Below are 26,294 nucleotides of genomic sequence, written 5' to 3'. Positions count from 1 at the left end.
CGGGCACTTGAGAGGGGGAGAGAGAGGATCAAGTTCAATGCCGGCTTGGGCTACATGGAGGGTTCAGCTATCCTGGGCTGCTTGAGACAAAACAAAACCCTAAAGAAAACGGAAGAATCCTTTGGTAGAAGAGAAAGTGACACTGAGATGCAAGCCTCCCCCTGGCACCAGCCAAGTCGATCTTTGTCCAATCGACCATCCTGCACGTTGCTTGCCCGGTTCCACGAGCTGGCGCCTGTCGACTTCTCAGCCTTGCCACTTTAATCTCACCCCAGCACTTCTGGCCACTTCCCTTCCGGGGAACCCTGCACTATTCTATGGGGCTGGGAAAATGCTTTTCCTGGCAGGTCGGATTCTTTAAATTGCTCAACCCAGCTTGCCCAGGAAACACCTTCCTTGATCCTGGAATGGAGTAAGTACCACGCTTTCAATTATTTCTTAAGCTTTCTCCTTACTCCGCCTTCCAATAGGGCAGATATCTTGTTCTCTACGTCTGTACTTTGAGCATCTAGCTCCCTTGCATCTTGTCTTGCTTGTACTGGGGGCGCAGTAAATATGGTAACAGAAAAAAACTTTTCACCATAGTTTCAAGTCCACCTATGCCTCCCCCCCAACCCCCGCTAATTACTACTTTCTTAGTATATCAAACCTTTATGTAACTTGACCATGTTACAGCACCCGGCTGCATCCTGGGGACACATCCACGGCAAATAAAAATCTAGCCCGCACAGGAGAAAGTTATTCAAATTGTATTCATCTTTCATTCCAATCACTCAATTAGGGCACGTCCCTCGTTGGCTGCTGCGTGAGCAAAGCAACTATTTTCCAGCGAGTGTCCTCAGGTGACCTGTCTAGACGCTCAAAGGAAAAAACAAGAGAATCTGACACTCTCTGGAGCCCCAAAGACGCCTGTGACGCGCAGGCCGCGCTGCGTGGAAGGGCGTGCGGAGCGCACAGCGGCAGGCCCAACGGGGCTGGCGGCGTGGCGCCGGGTGCCCGGGACGCAGGCTCCGGTGGGTGGCACGGCCGTCGGGGTCCTCCGGCCGGTAGGGGGCGCGCGCGCCCGGGGCCCCTCGCCGCCCGCCGCGCGCGCGCTCGCTTGCCGCCGGGCCGCACATGTGTTTCTGTTTTGTGTTGTAGCATTTGTTCTGGAAGCTCGTATTTACATTTTAAGTGTATCTGGTGAGTGGGCTGGAGCCCTCGTCCCGGCCGGGGAGAGAAGAAGCCGTCGACCCGTCTTTTCAACCGCTCCCCCTCCCTTTTCTCATCACTCCAACCAGGTAGGGGCTGGAAACCGTCAGGGACCAGTTTGCAGGGTCTGGGAAAGTTTTTTTTTTCCTTTTTTTTTCTCCTCCCCCCCAACCCCAACGAGAAAGGTTAAAAAAAAAAAAAACAACGCTGGGAAGGGGGGGTTGGGGAACGGAATGAATAAGAAGGGGAAGGAAGGCGGATCCACGTGGTTTAATCGGAGACAGACAGAGATCCCATTGTTCAAAATCAATAAAAAAAAAAAGCAGACGGGGCGAGTGCGGGACAGCGGGGGCCGGGCAGGGGGCCCACGAAAGTTCCTCTTTCCGCGCGTGCTCGCAGGTGCTTGGGGCCGGACTGGGGCGACGGGGGGTCCCCGCGTGGCGCGCGGCGTGGGGAGGGGCGAGGGAGCAGCAGGTGGGGCGGCCCACGCCGCGCCGCGCTCCCCTCCCCCGCCCTGCCGCCAGCCCGTGTGCATTGTGCGCCCGTGTCTCCGCAGCCCGCGACCATGCCCAGGAAGAAGGGGGCGGCCTGGGAGGAGCCGAGTTCGGGCAACGGCACTGCGCGCGCGGGGCCTCGGAGGCGCGGCGGCCCCGCAGGCAGGAAGCGCGAGCGGCCCGAGCGCTGCAGCAGTAGCAGCGGCGGCGGCAGCAGCGGCGACGAGGACGGCCCGGAGCTGGACGGGGCCCCCGGCGGCGGCAAGCGCGCGGCCAGGCCGGCGGCGGCGGGCAAAGCGGGCGGCGCGGCCGCGGTTATCACCGAGCCCGAGCACACGAAGGAGCGCGTCGTGAGTGGGGCGGGGGCGCGGGCGGTTGGCGGTTGGGGGGGAGGGGCTCTGCGGGGTCACGCCCCGCCCCTCCCCCCACGCCGCGCGGGGAACTCGGGGGAGCTGGTCCCGGGCCGAGGGAGCCGGGCGTGCGTGGCCACGCGGGGGCTGTCGCTTTGCCGCGGGTGCGTTTTCCTCCCTCGCTCTATTCCCCTCCCCCTGCGTCTTTTTCTCTAGGGGGGAGGGCAACCCGCCGGGAGCTGCCGGCTCGCGCCGGGGCTTTGAGGTTCCCGCCGCTGCGGCTCGGGCGCCCCGGGGGGGCGGGGCCTTGCGCGCGGCGCGCATGCTCCCTGGGTACTCAGCGCGGTCGGCCGGCCGGTGCGCGCGGGGCATGGTGGGGGCCGCTCGGGTTTGAGAGCGCATGCTCCTCGGAGGCCCTCCCCGCCCGGGGGCTCGCCTCCTCCCACCCGCGACCCCCCGCAGAGCGGCGCTGGGCTTTGTTTGCCTCGGGTGGCCGCGGCGTGGGGCCGGTGGGGTCGGCCCGCCTGGGCGCTCTGGTCTCCGCCGTCTGACTTGATGCTTTCGGGAAAAGCCCAGCCAGGACCGGTGCGAGCCGGGCCCAGGGTTCGCAGCGTCCCTCCTAGAACTTTGTGTGCAAGTTTTCTTTGATACACTTTTGCTCTCCATCCCGGCAAGAGACTACATTCTCGTATTAACCCTAAGAAAGAGATGGGGCTTAAGCCTCGGAGAGTGTCACCCTTGTTTCGGAGGGTGCTCTGGAGAGGTGACAAGTGTTAAAGGGACCTGGGTGCCTCACGGCCATCCAGGCACACTAGACGGGATCGTAGAGAGCCCTTAACCATCGCAGATCGCGCCCGTGAACGTACTTCACAAACAGCCCTGAAGTGGAAGGAAGGGCCTGGCTAGGCATGCAGGGGAACCCTCCATGAGGCATAGCGCGATGGTCTCAGCCCGCCTATTAAAAGAGGAACTCACCAATTGGTCTCCTACTACCCCGTTCAGAGAGTTAGGACAGGGTTAAGAAGTTAGGCCTATCTCGAAAAACGGGGGGGGGGGAGGCATGATGGGGGTCCTGCCTCTTGTGTGGGGTTTTTCGCGAGCTTGGGAAAGTCACGTAGAATTGGATTATCTGTGTCTGAGCTAGCAGCTGTACTGCTCTAGTCCACTGCTAGAGCAGCGAGTTTATAGTCTGGAAAGATATCTTAGCCCACGGAGTGGAAGTGGATTGCCTGAGGAATGGAAGAACGGCGTGTAGCAGGGACTTGGAGACCTGTCTCTGCCTCCTCCAACCCCGGATTGCAGTTGGCACTTTGTGTCCTTCTGTTCTGGGACATGCCATCTCTGAGGGAAGCAGCCCCCTGCAGTTTGTGCTTATTTTATGTGTACAGCTAACTTCCCGTATATGTATAGAAACAGGAACTTAAATGCTGTGTCTGTCACCTTAAAACAGGGCCATAGAGGATGGGTGAAGGCAGAGGCCTGTGGGGATTCAGAAGAGATACATTGTTGCACCTGGCAAGTCTGCCTTGGGTTTCTCAAGGTCAAGAGCACAGCCTTGCATTCTTTCCCACAGGCCTAGGCCAGCAGGCTGCCCAGTGTCTCTGGCCCAAGGGCCATCATGGTCTTTCTCTGCTAGGCAGATCAGGGACTGTTTGCTGTGGTAGGCTAAAGTCTCTTGATCTTTTAGAAGTTATTTCACTGAACAGACACCAGCCTCTCCCCTGTGGGTTGCTGGAAGGAGGCTCCTCTGCCAGTGTCTGAGCCCCTGGCCTTTTCCTTCCCTTATCCTGAGCTTGCAGGTGTGTTGGGCTTGGGAAGATGAGCCACGTGCATGCATTGTTGAGGGGCAGGTGTGCTAGGAAAGGCAGGAGACTTGTCTGTTTGTAGAAAACTTCAGTCTTGTCCTAAGTTAGCGACTTCGTCTTGTCCCGTGTTAGTCAAGGATTGGAGGCTCACAGGTAGCTGTTTAGGATGTGTATTTTGTCTTTCAAGGAAGAGGCTGATTCATCATTCCCGGTAGTCTTGCTTGAATCCTCAGAAACTGGTGAGTGGCACAGGCGGTCCTGCTCTGAGTGGTTTTTGTTTGGTGTTTTGCTGTTTTGTTTTTTGAAGCAGGGTTTCTCTGACTGTCCTGGAACTCTGTAGACCAGGCTAGCTTTAAGCCTGGAGATCCACCTGCCTCTGCCTCCCAAGTGGTGGGATTAAGGGAGTATGTCACTACCGCCTGGTCTGTGGGTTTTTTAATGGGTTGCTAAGGTTTCATGGACCCCTGAGACACATTGTCCATTCATAGTGAACATAGCTGAAGGCCAAGCCTGAAGTGGGAGGGTTGGAAGCCCTCAGGGACTGTTGTTACCTGCTCCGTGATCCTCTTCCCAGGGAATCAGTGAATGGACGTGTGAAGAGGTTGACTCTCAGCCTTGTGAAGTGTACTTGGGCGACAGTTCAGAAACTGCTGTGGCCAAGTACTCCCAGTTTGTTCATTAAAGATACTCAGTTCATTTTCTGTCTTGGCCACTCATCTGGGCCCAGGTCAGTCTTGTGACCAGTCATGGGGAGGTATGTAGTTAGGTGAGATGGAGTTCCCCCATCCTGGACTCTTGGCCTTTGTTTGCCTACATGCCTTCAGGTACAGTGTAGGCTGGGATAGCCTTTGCAGAGCAGGGAAACCACGGGCTTTGTTCTTCCTTCCTGTCTTTCCCTCCTTGCCTCCTTCCCTCCAGTGCTTGTGAGTGAGTCCAGGGCTAAGCACATGCTCCTCCACTGAGCCCCCAAGCCCTCCCAAATCCATTTGCTCACCCGATACTCTGGATAGGGCCAACAGGCTTATGGGATAGGTTGTTGCAATTCTGTGGTTGAGGTTTTTTTTTTTTTTGCTGGGGGCTTTGCTTGAAAGGGCATTATAATAGCACTAGTTAAAGTTCCTATTTCCTAAGAAGGAGGGAAGATGTAGGCTGTAGAGATGAACTGTTGGGTTACTAGTAAAGAGTTGTGTAGGTATTGGCAGTGGATGCAATCAATCACTCCTCTTCTGTGAGAACACGGGCCATGATGTAAAACTGGAGCTAGTGTAACAGGTCATGTTTTTCATGGGCAGCCAGGCAAGGTTGACCACAAACAGGGCTTTCCTGTACATACAGCTGGCATGAAAGCTTCAGGAACCCCAGGGGTGGCAGTAGGCAGTAGACACTGGCCGCCAGCCCTTGGACTGGTGGAGCTCAACTCGGGGTGGCCACAGCACTCACGAAGCTTTGCTGTGTGATTACCTCTTCGAGTGCTGAGCTTGGGAACCCTTGACCTCCACGGAACCTGCTAGTGCGGTGCTGTCTGGCCTGGAGTCCTGCTGGGTTTGAGACCTTGCCCCTCTATTGCTAGGGCCCCTTCAAAGTCCTGACCTGAAGAATGGTCGAGCATACACAAGTAAGTGATGGCCTTACAGAGGGCCTGGGGCTATGGGCTGAGGCTCGTAGACTTCCAGCCACACCTGCCTTTCAACAAAGGAGAGGGGAAGGGAAAGTGGCTCCCATCGGTAACTCGAGTCCGGTGCTGGAAGGCTGCCTCGCACTCCACACTCCTGAATAATTGAACAGGGAGGCCACTCCAGTCCTGTGAGGCCTGGGCCTGCAGCGGAGTCGGTCTTGAAGCTTGGTCCCTGCTATCTGCCTCCTGGACCATAATACTGGGAACACCTGGGCTGTCAGATCTACCCTCCCCCCATAAAATGTGGCTGCTGGAGACCCGTAGAGGGTGTTGTCCAGGACAGCTGACCTGGGGCCACTGTGGGCTTGGAGGTTTGGGGCTGCAGCTGCTGCTCAGTTCTGGTTTGCTCCAGGCCTCCACAAGGGTCTCTTAAGGATGGAGGAGTAGGGGTAAGGTACGTAGATTGAGCCTAGCAACCAACTTTATTTAGTTGCTCTTATTTATTGTGTATTTGCTATTGTACTGGGGATGGAGTCCAAGGATTTGCCCAGGCTAGACATTTACCACTGAGCTTACAATATGCTTTACAAAGAATTCTTTTATTTCTGTTTGTGTGTGTGTGTGTGTGTGTGTGTGCGCGCGCGCGCGCGCGCGCACAGGCGCGCCAGCTTACACCATGTGTGCACAGATGCTCTCAGGCCAAAGGGTGTCAGATACCTTGGAACTGGAATTACACGGAGTTCTAAGCCACTCTCTACCTGATCTGGGTACTAGGAACACAAAACTCCATGTTTGTGGGCATGTCCGAGTCCTCTATAAGAGCAAAAAATGCTCTTAATTATTGAGCCATTTCTCTGCCCCCACGAAGTGTGTTTGGAAACCCAGCATTTGGAAGGCTGATGCAGGAGGATTATATAAATGAAGGCCAGCCTGGGCTACATAGTGAGTCTTTGTCTCAAACAAAGCAAAAGTGCATTTTCCTCAAAGACATCCGTTTTATTTATTGTTTGTGTGTGTGAGTATGAACACACACAGGCCATGGCTCCTGAGGATTTGAACTCAGTTCATCGGGCTTGCACGATGAGTTCTTTTATCTCTCTGAGCCAGCTCAGCAGCCTACAAGTAATTTTGAAAGGAAAGAATAATGAATTCGAATTCTTTGAAGGCAGAGAGTACTAATGATTTTATGGGCACAGTCCATACTTGTGTAGTGGCCTTAAAGTGTGAGCTCTGTATGGGCAGTGGGGCTCAGTATCAGTAGCCCTGCTATGGGTTTCTGTGTTTAAGATGGCTGGACAGGTGCAGTGCTGTGTACCTCTACTCTGGTGCGGGGAGGCTGAGGCAGGAGGACCACTGAGATTGAGAGGCAGTCAGAACTGCAGAGCAAAATCCCATCTCTAAATATGGAGGGGACAAGGAGGCATGCTCTTGTCTAGACGTTCCAGTGACAAAGTCCCCCTTTAACCACTGGTCCTGTCCCCGCTGTGGACAGCATCGAATGATCCATGAAAGACCCCTCTGCATCAGACCCTGCGGGCCCCACCAAAGCTGCGCCTTGTCTTTACCCTTTTCATCTCCCAGATGAAGATAGGTACCCAGCTGTCATTCCTTCTTTCCTGTTAAAAATCTGTTACTGTGAGCAGCACACGGGACTGATGTGGTGACCATGAGGAAGACATGCGGGGCTTGAAGTGTGAAGGCTGCCAGTACTCCATGATGCTTAGAGTGTGGGATGTGTACCTGGCCTCGGGGTGTGGCTCCTGAATGGGGAGAACAGAGCTCTCCTTTGGCTTAGCATTAGTGTTGAGCTCAATCTTGAGACTTCTGGGGATGGGCTTGGGGTCTCCCACCTTGGAGCACATAGATGCGGGGCTTATTGGATGGGCCCTGTGTCAGTCTGAAAGTGCCAGCCAAGAAGTTTTTTCAAGCCAGGTGCACATTTGCAACCCACACGGCTGAGGCTGTAGAGAGAGACCTTGTGTCTATTTCCTAGGTCAGCTGTGAATGCCAACCGCAGACAGTCTTAACAAGCTAATTCTTGGCCCTCTCTCTCTCTCTTTCTCTAGAAACTCGAAGGGTCTAAATGCAAAGGGCAGCTTTTGATTTTTGGGGCAACAAACTGGGACTTGATTGGACGGAAGGAAGTGCCTAAGCAGCAAGGTATGAGAAACTGAAAGATGAGTGACTGACTGCTTCTTGTAAACCAGGGGGCCAGAGGAATGCTAGTACCTGCCCACCAGGTAGGTATTTTCCGTGTTTGTGGGCTTGTTCAGAGAAGCCAAGCAAATGGCTTGAGGCCACAAAGCTGCTCTACTGAGGGGAGGGTGCTGCCTTTGAGCTAACCCTGGTCTCAGGCTTGTCCCTTCACAGTCCTGTGTTTAAAACACTCAGGTTACTCAGGGGAATGGAGTGCTCAAACAGGCATGGCCCCTTGAGTCCTTGAGATTGCCTTTCACTACAAGGAAGAGGCTAGCCCTGTTTGGAGGAGCCATGAGGCCCCAGACAGATGTCCAGGCTACTCACTCGCTTGTTAGAACACTCAGTGGGACTAGTAAGCTGTGGAGAGAGAATGGGTGCAGACCTGCTGTCTTCCTGTGTCCTGCTGCCTGTAGAAGATGGGTCCTTTCCTGAAGGGCCTCTCAGAAGAGGGCTGACTGGCACAGTGCCACATTTGATGGCTCTTGATTTCATTTGGAAACATGCCCAAAGTGCTTCCCAGCATTGCTTTGTCCGTGAACAAATATTTGAACACCGGCACACCCTAGTGCCCAAACCTAGAGCCTTTGCCATCATCCTGCCTCAGGAAGACAATAGGGTGTCCTGCGTGGTGTGGATGGAGCTGACCTGCTGCCGCTCCTTCTTGTGGAAGATCCCATCCTTCAGCACAGCCTTGGGCACCTACCAGTCCTCATGAGTGAACAGAGTGGCCATTGCAGCGAGGGCACACAGGGTTCCTGCTCGCCAGTGTGTCTATTGCCCTGTAGATATGGTAGGGGTACCTTTATCTAACTCTCCCTCCCATGCCCTCTGTGTGCCACAAGTCCAGAGCACCCCGGGCTAGTGTTGGGAGTCTTGCCAACCTACCCATCCCAGGGAGCCTCCTATCCCCATCTTCACTTGCTCTTCCTGGCCTTGCTGTCTCCGAAGTCATTTAGGTATGTCTAGGCTGTCTGTAACTTTGCCTAGAGCTGTTTGGCAAGGTTTGCTTCTCACCAGTATGCAGGTAGAGGAGGAACACATACTGCCCACCCTGTCTCTTGGATCTTTGCAACTACCTACCTTAAACGTGGCCTGGTTTATGTGGCAGCATGGTGGTCTTTGCTATAGCCTGTGGTAAGGACCAGGTCCTGGGGGTCTGGAAACCGAGGGATAAATGTCTACCAGCCTGGCTCTGAAGCTGAGACCACTGCCAGCTGACTTTGACTTGGGTTCCTCTCGACTGAAATGGGAGGTGGGAGTCCCTGGAACTGGGAGATGGCCTGATGTTTTTTGTTTTTGTTTTTTTTTTTGTTTGTTTGTTTGGTTTTTTTTTTTTTTTGTTTTGTTTTTCGGGACAGGGTTTCCCTATGTTTCTAGAGCCTGTCCTGGAACTAGCTCTTGTAGACCAGGCTGGCCTCGAACTCAGAGATCAGCCTGCCTCTGCCTCCCAAGTGCTGGGATTAAAGGCGTGCGCCACCACCGCCCGGCGGCCTGATGTTCTTGTGGCTGATGGTGGCACCCTCTTCAGGGAAAGAGGCATTGGCGGGATGCTAGGGAGCCAGCTAGTCAAGAACCTGGCCATTCTCAGCTGTACCCCGACCTCTTCTGGTCTCTGGTACTGTTGCAGTTCATGGGTGACCAGTGGAAAGTCTTGTGTCTGAGTCACCTGAACTGTGGCTAGTTTCTCAAGATAGCCACCATTGTCCTGCAGGTAAAGAAAGTCACACCCCTGCCTTGGGAAGTAGGAGTGGAAAGGGCATGTCTATGGCCTGGTCCCTACTGCCTGTCACAGAGGCAGTTACAATAGATGGGATGCTTGGAGTGGGGTACAGGTTAAATTGGGGGTACAGTGCAAAGTCAGATGTGGGTTTCCTGGAAAGTCTGAAGGGCTAGTAGGGCTATGGGAGGATGTGTAGGGGAAATGACTTGCTGGGCAAGCAGGCGATAGGCTGAGGTCCTGGGTGTGGTAAGCTGAGTGGATGGCAATACGCCCTCCATCCAAGGAAGCAGGTAGGTCTGAGGGTGATGGGGACACCAAACCCTACTGAGAACGACCTGCCTTTTGGCTGTGGGAAGGCTGAGGTGCAGGTAGGCGGGTAGATGGGAGCACCCAGTGATGAGCACGTGTCACTACAGGTAGGGTGCAAGAAGGCCACCCTGTCCTGTAGTAGGGTTGGGACCCAGCAGCTGTGTGCGTCAGAGGAGAGGTGTTGGTGCCATCACTGTAGAGGTGGCCAGTGACACCAGGCAGGCTTGGTTTTTGCAACCCCTGGTGATATGTTGGGGTGTCCTCACCTGTCCAGTTGTGCTCTGCAGGGGTTTAATTTGTGTTCTTCCCTTTGCAGCTGCTTATCGCAACCTTGGTCAGAATTTGTGGGGGCCCCATAGGTATGGGTGCCTGTCAGGAGTCCGGGTGCGGACCGTGGTTTCGGGTTCATGTGCTGCCCATAGCCTCCTCATCACCACAGAAGGGAAGCTGTGGAGCTGGGGTAAGTATTGGGTGTGGGCTACACACACACTCTGTCAAGTCAAGTGTGACTTAGGGTCACCTGGGAGAGGTGTCTTCCATCTGGATCCATGGCTGCTTCCCCCCCCCTCACCCCCCCTCCCCCCCCGTGTGTGTGTGTCTAAACATTTGTGCATGTGGAGGCCCGAGGACAACTTGGAAGTCAGTTCTTGTCTTCCACATTTCTGTGAGTTCTGGGAATTGAACCCAGGTCTCCAGGCTTGTGCAGCCAGTTCCTCTATCTGCTGAGCCATCTCATTACTTCCTGTTCTTTTGAATTCTTCTTGAAGAATGTTTTTCTGAACTTGAGACAAGTGTGATCTTTCTGACCAGCCATCTGTTCTGGCCTATTGTCCCTGCACTCAGCCCTTGTCCTGCTTGTAGCACCATGTGACAAGAGGCCTGTGTCCCCAGCATCTAAATGCCGCCCCTGGCTTTTGTAGCTACCACATCTTGTTACAAGACCCCTGTGGCTGAGCCCTTGGGGCTCCTGGCCTCGGGTCTGATTTAGGACCTTTGCCCACATTTCCCTTGCCTCCCTCCTGCCAGGCTGTGTTGTGGCTCCCAGCTGTCATTTTTTTCCAGGTGGGCCAGGAGGAGGTATTGCACAAGGCTCGCGTCATCCAAGCTACAGGGCTCGTGCAGCTGGGGGAGTTGGCTTCTCTTCCATTTGTTTCTAGCCTTTGGCTGGCTTCTAGTCCATATGACGTTTTTATTTTGGTCTGTTTGAGCCATTTTTTGGTGATTTCATGAGCTGCTGTACCAGAGTCCAAATATATTAACATCTGCCGTCTTCTCTGCACTTTGCTAATTTTATAATTCTGTTGAAAAAAATCTAACAAGTGTGTGTGGCCCAAATTTATTCTCCCAGGCTCTGGGTGGCACACCAGCATCTGCCCCAATTTTTGTTTTCTCTGGGTTGGTCTAGGGCCCCTCCCGCATCCCCTGCTGCTGCGTCCTCAGTACCTGCCAAGGCCTTTTAGATCAGCTCCCTGGCTTCAGCACTCCTCTTTGATCTCCATGCTGGTCTCACTGTACTGGGGTTCTCGATTGCACCTCAGGGCAGACCCTGTGCCAAGAGTGCTTCCTCCAGAGCAAGAGTAGGGGGAGCTCCCTAGAACAGCAGCAGGGTTGTAGAGATCTGCAGGACGTCATGAGACCACTGTGAGACACTGGGGGAGGGGAGGGGTGTCAGAGGCATCCCGATCAGGAAGTAGAGTCTGCTGCTCTGTGCCAGGCCTCTGAGCGGTGTCCAGCCTGCCTGCCACTGGACTTGGCGTGGCAGGTTCCTCTTGAAGTTAGCGCTTATCCAGCGCTGACCCTGAAATTAGCCCTTTAATTGATGCCCATCTGCTGGGAGGGGTCCCCCTATGAGGAAGGCTGGTCCCCTGTCTGCCTGCCTCCTGCAGTGTGCTGTGGCTCCCTCAGTTCACTCACCTGTCGTCACTGAACTAACCAGAAGGGGATGCTCACCACTGGGGAAGATTAGTGGGAACCCCACCCTGCCCATGGCCTTCTGCCGTCTCCACCTTGATTTCCTCATGTGCATCTCTGAGAGAGAGGGTCCTGGGGTTACTCGGTTTTGTTTTGGATCTGTGTTAGAACCTGGGTGGGATTTCAGGGCTTCCAGCTGTCCCTGGAACCCACCCATTGCCCGTTCTCAGCTGAATCAGGGCTCCCTGAGGAGCTGTGCAAAGCTTCCACAGGGATTGGTCCCCGTCTTGCCTTCACACGCCCATGGGTACAGCACAGCTGTCCTGACGAAGGTGACCCTTGTCGTGAGGGTACTCAGGGCCTGGGCTTTTTTGTTGTTAAAGATTTATTTAGTGTACATTGGGACTTTGCCTTCATGCATGTCTATATGAGGGTGTCAGATCCCTTGGAGCTGGAGTTGCAAATAGTTGGAAGCTGCCCTGTGGGTGCTGTCCTTTGGAAGAGCAGCCAGTGCTCTTAGCCACTGAACCATCTCTCCAGCCTCAGGGCTTGGATCTTATAACAGGGTGGGGATGGACATAAGAAATGAAGATCAACAGTAGGAATCAGACCCTCTATGAGGAGGAGGGGACACTATTCCTGACTTCCGTGGCAAGGCAAGTGGGAACGGGGTTTCTAAAGCTTGATGCCTATGGAGCATCCAGGCCACACCAAGCATTTCCTGGGGTAACAGGGACTGGGGGTCCATTGGGATTGTGTTATGTGATGTTTTTCTCTTTTGGCTTTTTGAGGGGGTCTGCCACCCAGCTCCTAAAATAAATCACGCACACAGAGGCTTATTACTTATGAATGCCCGGCTTTAGCTTGGCTTGTTTCTTGTAAGCTTTTCTTACATTATCTTAATTGCCTTTTGCCCTGGGCTTTTTTCTTCCTCTGTGGCTTGCTGGGTGGCTGGCCCCTGATGTCCTCTTCTTGTTCTCCAGTTGCTCCTTGTTCTCTTTCCAGTTATACTTTCTGCCTGCCGGCCCCACCTATCCTTGCTCCTGCCCCTCTGTTGGCCTGCCGTTCATCTCTATTAGACCATCAGGTGTTTCAGACAGGCACAGTAATAACTTCAGAGTTAACAAATTCAGCATAAACAAGTCACACATCTGAAAATAATATTCCCCAACAAGCATGGTCCCGTAGCTGTGTACTTCCTGTTGGGATATTTTCAGGGGGGCCCTTTTCACTGCGGAGAGTAGCCAGGCTCATCATACTCTCGGGGATTTGCTGAAGGTTTGTTTTGGGGCATGGAGTGGGTGCTGCCTTAGCTTGTCCTTGCATTGCTGACTAGCCAGCCATGATTTCCTCACAGGTCGGAATGAAAAGGGGCAGCTGGGCCATGGCGATACCAAGAGGGTTGAAGCCCCTAGACTCATCGAGGCACTCAGTCATGAGGCAATCGTGCTGGCAGCATGTGGGCGCAACCACACCCTGGCGCTGACAGGTAAGAAGGTGGCTTTCTTTGCTCAAGCTGAGGCAAAGGCTACAAAGATATTTTCTCCGGGGTAGGTGAAGTTGTTGAATGAGTCTGGGCCAGTGTCAAAAGGGCCATGATGCCCCAGTTTGGTGGGCATCTCCCGAAGGCTGTGAGCGCCCTATGGTGGCCCCTGGCTGCCCAGATCAGGTCCTGTCTGTGGCGGACTCAGCTCTGTTTCTTACCCTTGCCGTCCTTGGGACAGATGGCCACACACACAACTCTCAGTGGATGACGTAGCATGAATTCTGGTTGTTCTTAATAAAATGGAGTCAGTTTTGGGGGTTAATACCGAAGATCAGAGAAGCAGAGCAGCCAGTCATTTTACGTCTACCAGTGCTCAGACTGAAGGGGCGATCCCGTCTCTACGAATCCTCAGACTGCATCTGAGCTCCTGTCTCCTCCTGCCTTATAGTCCTCTCTTGGCCCAGCCAGTCTCTTGCTTCCCTAGTGCTGGGATTAAAGGTGTGTGACTCCCAAGTACTGAGACTAAAGGTATGAGCCACCACTTCTGGCTCCGTTTCTCTTAGATCACTCTTTTGTGGCTTTGGACTCCATCTGCCTCTTTGTCCTAAGTGTTGGGATTAAAGGTGTATGCCACCACAGTCTGGCCTCTATGGCTAACTAGTGGCATAGCTCTGCACTCTGATTGGGTAAGCTTCGTTAGATCACAAACAAAATATCACTACAGGGTGAGCTGTTTTCCTAATACTGATCCAAATCCATTTGAAAATGTTGACCCCTTACATCCTGTTCTGTCATGTTTTTCTCTCCTTCCAGACACTGGCTCCGTGTTTGCCTTTGGAGAGAATAAGATGGGACAACTGGGCCTTGGGAACCAGACAGATGCTGTCCCGAGCCCTGCTCAGGTACAAGCAAGGTTGTGGACTTGGGGCAGCTTTGGTTTTGCGAACATGTGATGGAGAGGAGCAATGTTAGGTCAGCCCTGCCGTGGTATGCAAGGGTTTCCTCACCTGCAGACACTCTGGTTTTGTTGTTTGTGACCCATGCCCCATACCCCCAAGGTTTCTCTGTGTAGGTCCAGCTGTCCTGAAACCTACTCTTTAGAACAGGCTAACCTCAAACCCACACGACCTTCCTCTGCCTCTAAGTGCTGCCATTAAAGGTACGCACTACCGTCCGACAGATACTGAATTTTGACCTCAGAATGGAGTGAGAGGTTCTGCAGTGGGCTTCCACTCTGGAAAACAGTGCCGGCTGCCAATGACTTGGATGGGGGAGAACCTTATGGCTATGCCTGTAGGGTTTGAGGGATAATGAAGGACTCCTGTTTTGTTAGCTATGAGTTACGGAGTGCAGTTGAATAGTTAGAATGGGCAAGGATGGGATGCGCCTGGGCGCCATGTTTGCCCACACCATCAAGGGTTAAATGCTTGTTCCTTCTGCCAGGGCCTGTCCCTGTGTGGTGGGAAGCCTTGCTTGTTACTTCCCTGTTTGAGGCTTATAGCAGTATTAGCACCAGAAGTCAGCTTTTGGGGTCACTGCAGGGCTTTGCTGCCTCCAGCCCTGGTCCCTATGCTTGAGCCAGATGATTTGGGGTGGGGGTGATTGCTGCTAGGAGACTCCAGAGTATGAAGCCTCTGCTGTCCTAGGAGGGTGGGGGTGGTCAGCTTTGTGCTAACAGGTGTTCAAGTGGCCGCCGTGGAGCCTTAGAATCCACCCCCGTGGTAAGCCCTCTGCTTTGCACCAGGGTGGAATAAGGAAGAGATAACAAGGAGCTGAAAGTTGGCTTTTTCTTTTCAGATCATGTACAATGGGCAGCCAATTACCAAGATGGCCTGCGGGGCTGAATTCAGCATGCTGATGGACTGTAAAGGCAACCTCTATTCCTTTGGGTGCCCTGAATATGGCCAGCTGGGTATGGAAGTCTATTTCTTAAAAGCTCTGTAATCTAACTAAACGTAGAGCCAGAAGGCAGTGTGGGGCTGTGCACACATGTTACAAGTATGGGTAATTGATCCAGATAGTAGCTGCTCCCTGCTAAGTGCATCTCATGCTCCGCAGGCCAGCTTGCTGTTAACTCACAGGTTACAGGGGTCAAGATGCTCTACCTCAGTGAAAACATCAGGATTGAATCTGGCAAAGCTTTTGTTTTGGTTTGGAAATCCATTAGTATGAGACTCTCAGACAGAAAGAAGGACAAAAGCCGAGCCAGTCTCAGCCTTTATTAGTGAGAGAATTACATAAGGGTGAGGTTCTGAGAATCTTGACTGGATAGGCAGCTAACATGTCTGCAGCTCATCCCTCACCGCAGTGGGTGTTATACAGGCACAGAGCAGAAGAGAGGAGGTCAGTCTCAGAGCTGGCAAAGCTTGCCACCCGAATTTTGCAAGGTCTCTATTTTCCTTTTTCTGACTCCCAAGGCAGCTGTTTGGTGCCTTCTCCAGTCCTGAGCAGGAGGCGAGGTGTGGGCGCCCCCTGCTGGTGTCTGAACAGCCTGCAGCAGCTCCGGATCTGGGTTGCTGGGTCCCAGCGTCATTAGAAGTGCACAGATGGGAGAGTATAAATAGCAGCAGAGCATTGCACTGGCCGTAGACTACAGGGAACAGTGACTCTTGGAAACTAAATATACCTCGAGTCAGAAGTGAATAAGAAGTTCGACCAGCCCCTTACGCACATCCGTGCTGGTTGCCAGGGAGTTCTCAGGGCTTGTTGGATAAACGGTTTCCATAGCCACAGGCAGGCCTCCAGCCATACCCAGGCCCAGCACAGGAAGTGTGTTTCTCTGTTTCCTGCTACGTGTGGAGCTTGCCTGCCACCTTTAGACAAGCATCTTGATGGAACCAGCCTGTTTGTCTTCAGCAACTTGATCTTTGCAGTAAGGGTGGTGTTCATGGAATGGTTCTGGAGCGACACTTAGGCACTGTGTGCAGCTAGGAACCTCGCTTCACCTGGTGTGCAGAGCCTCTCATTCTGAACTCAGCAGTTCACTCTGAAGCATGTTCCTGCTCAGAGCCAGCTGTGCCGGCTCACACCTGTGATCCTAGCAGCCGCGAGCAGGGCAGGAGGATTGCAGCAGCTTTGAGGGTGGCGTAGTTTACCTGGGTTACAGGCCAGCCAGGGCTGCATAGTGAAAGCTGTCTCAAAGCTAAACACAGCCCAGTCTCCCGCTCTGCTCCTGTCTTGGGGTAAACATTGCCTTTAGAATCCAAATGTGATTTCAGAAGGGGTTCTGTTGCAGTGACTGGCTGACTAGGGATGGCTGACCAGGGAAGGACATTGAATTCCTCCCAGGGGAGAAGGTAGCCGCCCCCACCCCATCTTCCTGGAGGAAATGTTGCCTGCACTGTGGCAGCAGCCAGGTGCTGAGTGCAATGTCTGTAAGGGGGTGGAAGAAAAACAGTGGCAGGGGCTACCTGCTGCTCTCGGGAAAGTCTGGGTGTGGTTAACACTTGGGCAGACACTGCTTGGAGCCTTGGTCAGTAGTAGAGAGCTTGTTGGGAAGATGGCGAGGTCCCTGGTGGCCTCAGGCTTTTCAGTGCCTGGGACCTCCCAGTGGTGTGTGAGGGTGATCTGAACTGCCACAGAAGGCCAGCTTCGACAACACCTAAGCCAAGCCCAGTACCCTGATGTGCTCATTTAGGTTGTGGTCCAGGGCTGTTTCGCAGTGCAGCACCCACACATCCCCGCCTGTAAAGGTCTGATGAGCAGAACCGCAGCCTACTGGGGACCAGCCAGTGTCTTGCCATGACAGCACTTCACCCATGGGTCAGTCCTTGCCTGGTGGATGCAGCGCACATTGTCACAGCACTTCTGAGAGGTGGGGCAGGGCCTGAGAACATTCTGGACTGTAAGCAACCAGGGTCTTGGCTAGTGGGCCCAGATTGGCCCCTTGTGACTTGGTGACTTGTTCTGTTTATTTGGTGGTTTTATTTATTTACTTTTTGTTGTTGTTGTTGGTTGTTTTGTTTTGAGAGCGGTTCTCACTGTTTTCTTTAGCTAGCCTAGAATTTGCTATGTAGACTAGACAGGCTTGAAACTCAGATCACCTTGCTTCTGATTGCTGGGATGAAAGGTGGGCCACGATGCCTTATCTGTTTGTTTTTGAAATAGACTCAATGTAGCCCAGGCTGGCTTGAAATTCCCTGTGTAGCTAAGGATAACTTTTACCTCCTGATCTTCCTGCCTCCGCCTCTTAAGTGCTAGGATATACCACCAATGCACAAAGCCAGAAAATGTTGGGTCCTAGGGCCACAGACATGCGCATTCAGTGCTGGGCTGGAGCAGGCCCTTTACCAATGAAGCTAATGCCGACCCAGTCCCTCATGACTTTTTGCAGGTGGTTTGTGAATTCCAGGTTTATATGTCCTTTGCAGTATGTTTAAATTACTCATTTGTAGATAGAAATGAAGAATTTTGTGTGAGCGATCGTGCTCACCCTTTCCCTTCTGGATGTCCTCGGAACTCCCAACTCCAGGTGCTTGGTAGATTGATTGGCTTTACGATGAGAGCTGCCTGCTGTTGTGACCTCAGCCACAGGAGGAAACCCATTTTCCTTTTCCTCCTAGAGTGTATGTAGGGTTTGTCCCAAATTATGGTCCTATTACATAGGGTATCCTTACGCATTTTAAGTTACCCACAAGCTCGTGACCAAGTGACTGGGCTAGGTCTCTGGCTGGGAGCAGGGTGGCCCCTGGGCCTGTGACAGTACAAATGCAGTAGTGTACCTCCATGCTCTATGCATTCTGCTGTTGCTGATGCTGACTCTGCTTACCACAGGACACAACTCAGACGGGAAGTTCATCGCCCGGGCACAGCGGATAGAGTATGACTGTGAGCTGGTACCCCGGCGGGTGGCCATCTTCATTGAGAAGACCAAGGATGGGCAGATCTTGCCTGTCCCAAATGTGGTAGTTCGAGATGTAGCCTGTGGTGCTAATCACACAGTAAGCTTTCTTTTTTTTCTTACTGTCCAAAACCATCCGTGCTCATGTAGACAGGTCCTGGGTATCTGCCTTACTCGGGCTTAATGTCATTAGGCTGGGTGAGTTTCCCATCATGATCTGATTGCCACAGACACATCAGAACATGAACATCCAGGTGTGTGTGTGCACACACTGTGTCGCTATGAATATGAATTATGTCACTATGAATATGAATTCATACTAGGGTATGCATGGTTAACTATTGAGGGTGTGTCCCCTAAAGGTCATCTGAGCAGAATAACCCTGGGAAGATAACCTGTGTGCATTTGCTGCCTTGAGCTCTTCGTCGTTGTGAGGACATAGGCGCTGAAGGAGTATATGTGGGAGTTAGGACACTAGTGACTCTAGTCAGCAGCCCCGCATGGCGAGTGCTTTCGCCTGCTCGGCCATCTTACCAATCCTCTTTTTAAGATAGTCTCACTCTGTGGCCCTGACTGGCCTCAAACTCCCAGAGATCCTCCTGCCTCTGCATCTGCCTCTGCCTCCTGGATGCTGGGGTGAGCAGTGTGCACCTGTCGTTGGCCCTTCTCGATCTCTTTGCTGAGAGTAGGTGTGTCTGCTTTGGGTGTTCTGCTTTGACAGCAGAAAGGAATCCCAGAGTTGAGTCCCAGGGCCACTCTCTGTCAACTTGGTGGTGCTCAGTGAATAAACACATGTGTCTCGAGCCTGCAAGTCCTTGAACCAGGATGCCAATCTTGACCTTGGGGCAACCCGTGTTACATGTTTTGCAGTCAGTGCTTGGTATGGAGCCTAGGGCTTTGTACATGCTGGGCAAGTGCTCTGGCCCTGAACTGTACATCCTCTGTTCCATGCTGAGTTTGCACATTCATGGGGTTTAGATGTGAAACCCCAAAGACAGAGAAAAGGCAAATGGTAAACAGCTGGCACATCCTGTGCCTGCCTCACCTGTGTGCACCTGTGACCGGCAAGCGCAGAGCAGGTAGGTAGCAGCCTTTCCCTCCTGTGTCTGTAGTTTAGACAGTGTTGGAATAGGAACTCAAGTGTTGCTACAGGGAGGAAAAAAGAAAATCATACCTTTATAAAGGAAGTGTGTTCTGGCCCCTGCTGGCTGTCTGTGTGGCCAGCTAACTTCTTGCCTTATAGGCTGTGAAGTTTCTGGGCTGCTCCTTTGCCATCTGCTGCTATCCCAGGTCCTCTGGGCAGAAGCCATGACCTGCGAGTCACAGTCTGTGTCTCCTCTCCCTGCAGCTGGTCCTGGACTCACAGAAGCGAGTCTTCTCCTGGGGTTTTGGTGGCTACGGCCGACTGGGCCATGCAGAGCAGAAGGATGAGATGGTGCCTCGCCTGGTGAAGCTGTTTGACTTTCCAGGGCGTGGTGCGACCCAGATCTACGCTGGCTATACCTGCTCCTTTGCCGTCAGTGAAGTGGGTCGGTGTCTATTTCCCCCACCCGTCTTCCCAGGTCCCATGGTTCGAGCCATGTGCAAGGTTTTCCCTCTTGGGATAGCTGTTCCCCACATAGGGCCCATAGCCATTCTGTCCCTGACTCTATCTCTGCAATGTCCATTTAAGCAGGTTCATCACCTTGGTGTCCTGAGATGCTTCCTTGTGACACTGATGTACTTTGCTCCTTCTAGGTGGCCTGTTTTTCTGGGGGGCCACCAATACATCCCGTGAGTCTACTATGTACCCGAAAGCAGTGCAGGACCTCTGTGGCTGGCGGATCCGGAGCCTCGCATGTGGGTAAGTGACTGTGTCAAGGGTGCGTGGTGTCTGTTTCTTCCTGTGACTGTTAGGTGCCCTGTGTGCCTGTGGCCTTGGGAAGGCTTCTGTGAGGGCTGACTTAGGGTCTTCTTGGCTGGTGGTAGGAAATACCAAATCCCCAAAATTTGGGAGAGGGGATAGTTGGCTCCTTCCTTCATGGAAAGTAATTCTGCAAGTTTTATAAGGCAGTTTTTCCTGAGTTTGGAAACTATAGGGTTTTACTTTCTTAACACAGCAAGTGGGTAGGGAAACAACTTTTAATTTGATGTTCGCATTGAAGGTACCTGCTGAATTACCCAGTGCTTATAGGTGATAAATCTGGGTGTATGTGGGTTGGTTAGCTTGGCTCTGAGCTGTTGCTCCTGGTCCCTGTGTCTGTCTGTTCTCCACCCCTGCCCTAGTGTCCCTCTTGTTAACTCTCTTGAGGCTGGACTGTCACTTTGTCCTCATGTGTCCTCCTCTCCACCTTAGTGTTTCTCCCAAAGGACTCTCCCTCTGAAAGGCCCAGGACAGAGATGGGCAATGAGGCCCTGGCTCTGGTATTGATCCGCTAATGAATGCGGACCGTCCCTGGCCAGGAGGAGCCTCTCGCTCCTTGCTGAGTTTGCGGTATGGAGGTGGTAGGTGTGTTAAGAGGTGTCCTTGACACAAGTCAGTGGGACAGGTGCCCCTGCAAGATGTCCTTGCCTCGGGTGGGTGGTGACAGCTTCTGCCTGTTTGCAGGAAGAGCAGCATCATTGTGGCAGCCGATGAGAGCACCATCAGTTGGGGTCCGTCGCCGACCTTCGGGGAACTGGTGAGCCCTCCCTGGGGTCTGGGAAGAGCTGGACTAGCCAAGACAGACCTGGAAATGGGCATGAGGAGAGTTCATTTGGTTTTTAAGTTCTAAAGCTGTCCTGGCTGGTTGGTGAGGCTGCTTGCCATCCATGCAGTAGAACAGGGCAGTGGGAGGTGTCAGACCTGTGGGGCTATAGTGACGTCCTACTGTTGGGGCCCGTCACCCACGCTCACAGAAAGCAGTGTATGACTCCTGTGGCCTCCAGACATTTCTCACTGGTAGAGGCAGAGGCAGAGCTCTCAGTTGCCCCTCAAGCAGTCACTGGTGTCCGTGGGCCACAGCCACTCCTCAGGTTCCCAGACCCAAGATCCCTCCTGAGACTGAGGCCCTTCCTCCAGTTTTGTGTTTTCAGAGAAGGATGGATGGTGTGTTTTTGTTTGTTTGTGTATTTGTTTTCAAAACAGTTTCTCTGTGTAGCCCTGGCTGTCTTATTCGCTCTGTATTCAAGCTGGCCTGAAACTCTCAGAGATCCGCTTGCCTCTGTCTTGTGGAGTGTTGGGATTAAAGGTGCGTGCCGCCAGTGTCCAGCTTCTGTTTGGAGTTTAAGACAGCAACTTACCATGTAGCTCTGGCTGTCTTGGAATTCGCTATGTAGACCAGGCTGGCCTCAACTCGGAGATCTGCCTGCCTCTGCCTCCCAAGTGCTGGGATTAAAGGTTTTTGCCACTACACGTGGCTGTTACAGCTTTCAGGGCCCATCAAAAATGGTCTTTGATAGCCTGAACTGCATGGTGGAGTAGTGACTTACAGGATAGTCTAAGCTACAAATTAAAACCCTCTGTCAAAAAATACTTGATCTTCTGGGGCTAGAGAGATGGCTCATGGGATAAGTACTTCCTTCTCTTGCAGATGAGGGTCCCATTCCCAGCACACACACATATTGGTGGCTCACCATTGTCTATAACTATAGTTGTAGGGGATCTGATGCATTCTTCTGGCCTCTGCAGTTACCTGGCACACACCTGGAACACAATGCAGGCAAAATACCCAAACACAAAATTTTGAAAAATTTTTTTTTTTTAAATTTCTTCTAAACACAACTTTGTGTCCTAGTAACAGTGGGCTTAGTAACAGCCTGAGGGGCAGGAAGGTGATGCTGCTTTAAGGGTTATGCCTCAAATTTGGGAAGATGAGACCAGGGTACGGGATAAGCCTCAGGGCGAACCGCCCTTGGTCCAGTGCGCTCCAACAGCCCTTGGCCACTTCCTTTTAACCTCTGGTGTCTGATGTTGCCACTTAGTGCTCTGCGTGTTTTGTCCCATAATCACAGTGTCTTCATCTCCTACCTCCATGAGTGATGCCTGGAAACACAACATTTTCCTTTGGTTAGACCTTCCCACTGTCTGTGTTTTTGTCTTTCCAGGGATATGGGGACCACAAGCCCAAATCTTCTACTGCAGCTCAGGAGGTGAAGACCCTGGATGGCATCTTCTCAGAACAGGTGAGTGGGGCTTGTGGTGTCACCACTATTCCCAGTCTGCTGAGCTGTGTAACATCCCTTGACTGGCTTTCTTGTCCTTGTGGCTGCGTGTTTGAAGGGGTACAGCCTGCAGCAAGAGGAGGACAGAGGGGTGCTGATCTAGGTCCCTGTCAAGTTCCTGGTTCGATGGTCGTCACTCCCCAACCCTCCACAAACTGGGATCCTTGCCACTGGGCCAGGGTTGGGAAAACTAGTCCCTCAGCAAATACATTTTGCCCTTTGATCTGGAAAGCGAGTGCAGTGTGGAGCTGCACCCTGTCCCTGCCCACGGGGCTTCAAGGCCTTCCATCTGGGCCTGTGACACTGAACATTTAGCAGGGAGAGAAGGGTTTAATTTGCTTTCCAAGGGCCCAGCCCAGTTTCTGACCCCCACTGAGCCAGTGAATCCAGCGCATGAGCATCCGACACCTGGGATATGTGGGGTGCTTGTGTTGCTGACATTGGCTGTTCTTGCAGGTGGCCATGGGCTATTCACACTCCTTGGTGATAGCACGAGACGAGAGTGAGGCTGAGAGAGAGAAGCTCAAGCGGCTGCCCGAGTACACCCCACGCACCCTCTGAGGCAGGGTGGCACTCCCCTCGTGGCAGCTGTCATTTCCACGTGCACTGGGACCAGAAGTCAGACAAGGAATTTAGGAAGCAAAAGTTGACCGACGATGCATTGGGTCAGCCTCTCTGCGGTTCCGTTTCCAAGCAGTTCAGCGTTAACTACCTTTTTCTGTATGCTTTCCAAAGTGTTTTTCCCTCAATGTTTGATTAAAACATCTGCTCATAGCCAGCTTGCCGTTGTACAAGACAGGCAGGAACTCAGAGCAATTTAGGCTTTTTTTATATACATATATATATAAGTTGTATTTCTTTTCTCCCCCTCCTGAGTATCCTTGTCCAGCCCTCCCATTCCAGCCATAATTAGCATTGTGATCCGAGTGGGTGCCACGTGGGAGAGGAATCGCCACTTTCCCAGATAGAGACGGCCCTTCCAGGAACCAGCAGCCTCTAGGCCAAGAAATCCCCAGTGCTCGGTCTCCACCCAGCTCCTGCTTGCCCGCTTTGGGAGACCTGGTCACTTGCTTGTAGGTCCTCCTGCCCCTCACCTCCACCCAATAGCTGTTTGCTGGCTTGCTGTCTGCAAGGCCCACTGCCTTTTGGCTGAAGCATTTGTAGAACCAGCCATATCCCCCCTGGTGGGGGAACTGGGGTCTCTGTGTTTAGCCATTTATATCTACTTTAGCTCTCGAGTCCAAATGAGAATTGGGGACCATGGGATATGGGGGGTGGGCAAGGTGGGGACCCTTTATGTTGTTGAAGGGCCTGGTTTATGGCTCCCTGTGGAGTCCAGACTGCGCTTCCCAGTTAGAGATCAGCCAGCAGTCAAGTGTGTGTTCAGTCCTCTGTGACTTGTTGTCGCCTGCATGCTTCGCCTGTCCCCTCTGCCTAGGATGGCATCCTGTTCTGAGACTTGGCCATTCTGCTGGCCCCAATGCTCTTTGGCGCTTGCATTTGCTTGGCTCTGGTACCAAATAGTTGGGATTCCTGATGAAATCCCCTGCCCCGCGTGTCAGCGCAGATGCTGTGACTGCCACCCACATCCCCACAAGTGCCCTCTTCCCGAGCCCGTCCTGGTATTGACTTTGCGGCTGAGTTCCAAGGTGCCTTTCCTGGATCCCGAGTGTGGTGGCAGCTCGGGCTGGGGCCCCTGGTTCCCAGAGGGTCTGGGTTGTGTCGGCTGCTTTAACTAGGTTTAGTTCCGTGGTGCTTTGGGGGAGTCGGGGAGAACTGAAGTGTGAGGCTGGGTGGATGAGAAAGTTAATTCTGGTCTTCAAATTTATGGTTTCGCTTCTGGTGTTGTGACGCTTGTTGCTGTCTCTATGTTAAAATGCCAAAAATGATTTAGTCGCTGCTTTCTTCCCGCCCCAGTGCTCCACAGCAGCTTCTGGCTTTGCAAGGTATGTTTGTCTCGGCCAGCGCCATGGCCTGGCGGGAACGGATCCGAGTTCCCACTGTCTCCCATCACGTGTTCAGCTAGTCAGTCCAGGGACAAGCTTCTGCAGTGGCAGCGCTCCTGCAAAACTAACCTGCTTTGTCCAGGTCACCCCAGATGCCACCCCTTGCCTCCACATGCCGCCTGAGCCTTCCCTGCTCTCTCTGGCTAGTGCTGCTCAGTGTATGCTTCTCTGTCCTGGAGTTGTGTGGTCACCAAGAGGGCTGAGGATACAATAGCCCTCAGCTGAGCTGGGCTCATCTTCCAGGGAGCAAACCATAGCCAGCAGTCAACTCCTGGCTAGTGCGGAGGTGGGGGTTGAGCAGAAAGTACCTTCTGGGGAGAGATCCTTGAGTCCAGCCACAACCCCTTCCTTTAGACTAAAGTGTCCACCTGAGCTTTCCACTGGGAAACACCTTTAGAACAGGGACAGTGGGAAGTCCTGGGCGGGAGCCACTCTGGCCGCCCGTGGACTGCTGAAGTCTTCCAGTCACTGATGAGAGGGTAGCAGGAAGGGAACAAGCGAGGATGGTGTGATTTGGTTGAAGGTGCCTGGTTTAGTGCTGTTAATTGTCTTTTTTTTATATATATTTCTTGGAGTAAACATTTTAAATAAACGGCATCATTGTTTGCTCTGCCTCGGCTCTGTGTTTCCTCCTCAGTAATATGGACTGCACCCTCAGCACTGTGCGCATGCCCCATAAGAGTGTCCAGAGAAGACTGGAGAGATGACTCTTCTTCCAGAAGTCCCGAGCTCAATTCCTAGCAACCATATGGTGGCTAACAAACATCCATAATGAGATCTGGTGCCCTAATCTAGCCCGCAGGGATACATGCAGTCAAAACACTGTATACATAATATATATATATTTTTAAAAAGTGTCCAAAGAGGGTGAAAGTAGCCCCTAAAGAGCTTCTGGGCCATCCTGGGCTAGAGGAGTACAGAGAGCCCTGACCATCCCTAAAAAATGGATGGCCAAAGGCTGTCATGTTGACAACTGCCACAGGCTTCCTTAGTGGGAGTGTCCACGGAGGTGCCCCAGGACACATGTCCCAGCTCAGGAGTTTCATGGGTACAAGGTCTCATGTAGCTTAGGCTAGCTTCCTGCTTCCAGCATATATGTGATGTGTCAGCCCTTGGTTAATGGGAGCGTACTGGGCATGAAGGTGGCTAGCCGTTGATGTTTATGGGGGTCGGGTGTGTTGAATGTTTGATTTTGGAAATGGTATCACTACATAGCTTCCTCTGGCCTGAATTTTGCTGTGTACACTAGGCTGGCCATGAACTCGGGTCTACCTGCCTCTGCTTTCTAGGTGTTGGGAGTAAAGGTGTGCTCTACCACACTCAAATGTTGACCCTAAGATGTTTTTGACTCGGCCTTTTTTAGGTTTTGGTGCTGGGGATCAAACCTAGATCTCAGCAGTCTCAGCAAGTTTTATCCACCCCAGTCCTGTGGGGTCTATGAGAAGGGAACCCCACATTAAGAACAAGCCATCTAAGACTATCTGGCTGCTTCAGTTTGGCCAGTTAACCCACCAGGGGGCGCTGAGGTCAGCCTTTTGTCTTCCCGCCACAGGAACTGAGCTTGAACCGAGGTCCCTGAGGGCTACTGCACATCCTGGCTGTCATTTCCTGCAACATACATCAGCAGTCTTGAGGGTGAGGAAATGAGGTGTAGTCACTTGACACACTTGGTCACAGGGAACCTCTGCTGAAAGGCTGTAGTCATCCGCCCCCACACCCCTCCAGGAACGACCAGGCCTGGTCCTTGCTGACGGCTGGTGGAGAAGCCTCCCTAGCTCTCTCATGTCACTGGAGCTCCTTAGGACGAGGACAAAGGGACCCCAGATGACCTGCCATCACACCCTTGCCCCATTAGGGACCCTGGTTCCTGGTGACTACAGCGTGGGAGAGTTCTAAGGAGCAGCCTTGTCCGGGCACGAGACAGGGACAACAGCTGCAGAGCCCAGACGTCAGGAGCCAGGTCAGCAGAGGTGGGCAGAGCAAACATAAGACAGTAAGCTAAGCTTAAAATTTTTACGTGTTTTGCCTTCATGTGTGTGTGCATCGTGTACCATGTAGTGAGTGCCCCAGAGGCCAGAAGACGGAGCCCCTGGAACTAGAATTAGTCATCAGTTGCCATGTGGGTGCTGAGTCTGGGTGTCCTGGAAGAGCAGCCAATGTTCTAATCCACACACCTCCAGCTCCTC

General features: G+C 52.9%; 1 protein-coding gene across 4 annotated transcripts; it reads left to right on the top strand.

Annotated features, from left to right (window-relative positions):
- Positions 1-24,713, top strand: Rcc2 (regulator of chromosome condensation 2). 4 transcript variants are annotated; one of them, XM_038333422.2, is made up of 15 exons: positions 1-412; positions 782-1,013; positions 1,175-1,280; positions 1,748-2,035; positions 7,522-7,615; positions 10,000-10,143; positions 12,952-13,083; positions 13,894-13,982; positions 14,878-14,992; positions 17,854-18,020; positions 19,269-19,449; positions 19,658-19,763; positions 20,508-20,580; positions 21,986-22,063; positions 22,559-24,713. In XM_038333422.2, exons 4-15 carry the CDS (start codon positions 1,757-1,759, stop codon positions 22,661-22,663), a joined length of 1,563 nt encoding a protein of 520 aa, XP_038189350.1. In that variant the 5' UTR covers positions 1-412; positions 782-1,013; positions 1,175-1,280; positions 1,748-1,756; the 3' UTR covers positions 22,664-24,713. The 4 variants fall into 4 exon arrangements, with proteins under 4 accessions (XP_038189350.1, XP_038189348.1, XP_038189347.1 ...); XM_038333420.2 differs by having other exon boundaries at positions 1,141-1,280; XM_038333419.2 differs by lacking the exon at positions 782-1,013.
- The last annotated feature ends 1,581 nt before the right edge of the window (positions 24,714-26,294 follow it).

Source organism: Arvicola amphibius, chromosome 6 (genome assembly GCF_903992535.2).
Source record: "Arvicola amphibius chromosome 6, mArvAmp1.2, whole genome shotgun sequence".
NCBI classification, from domain to species: domain Eukaryota; kingdom Metazoa; phylum Chordata; class Mammalia; order Rodentia; family Cricetidae; genus Arvicola; species Arvicola amphibius.
The sequence above is the reverse complement of the archived record's forward strand: the minus strand, read 5'-3'. Positions and strand labels throughout refer to the sequence as shown.

Bases quoted from the DNA above. Each gene is read 5' to 3' on its own strand.
- Rcc2 (XM_038333419.2), top strand. From the start codon at position 318: ATGGGGCTGGGAAAATGCTTTTCCTGGCAGGTCGGATTCTTTAAATTG. The intron at 2,036-7,521 runs GTGAGTGGGGCG...CTCTTTCTCTAG, and splicing joins AGCACACGAAGGAGCGCGTC to AAACTCGAAGGGTCTAAATG. The intron at 13,983-14,877 runs GTACAAGCAAGG...TTTTCTTTTCAG, and splicing joins CTGTCCCGAGCCCTGCTCAG to ATCATGTACAATGGGCAGCC.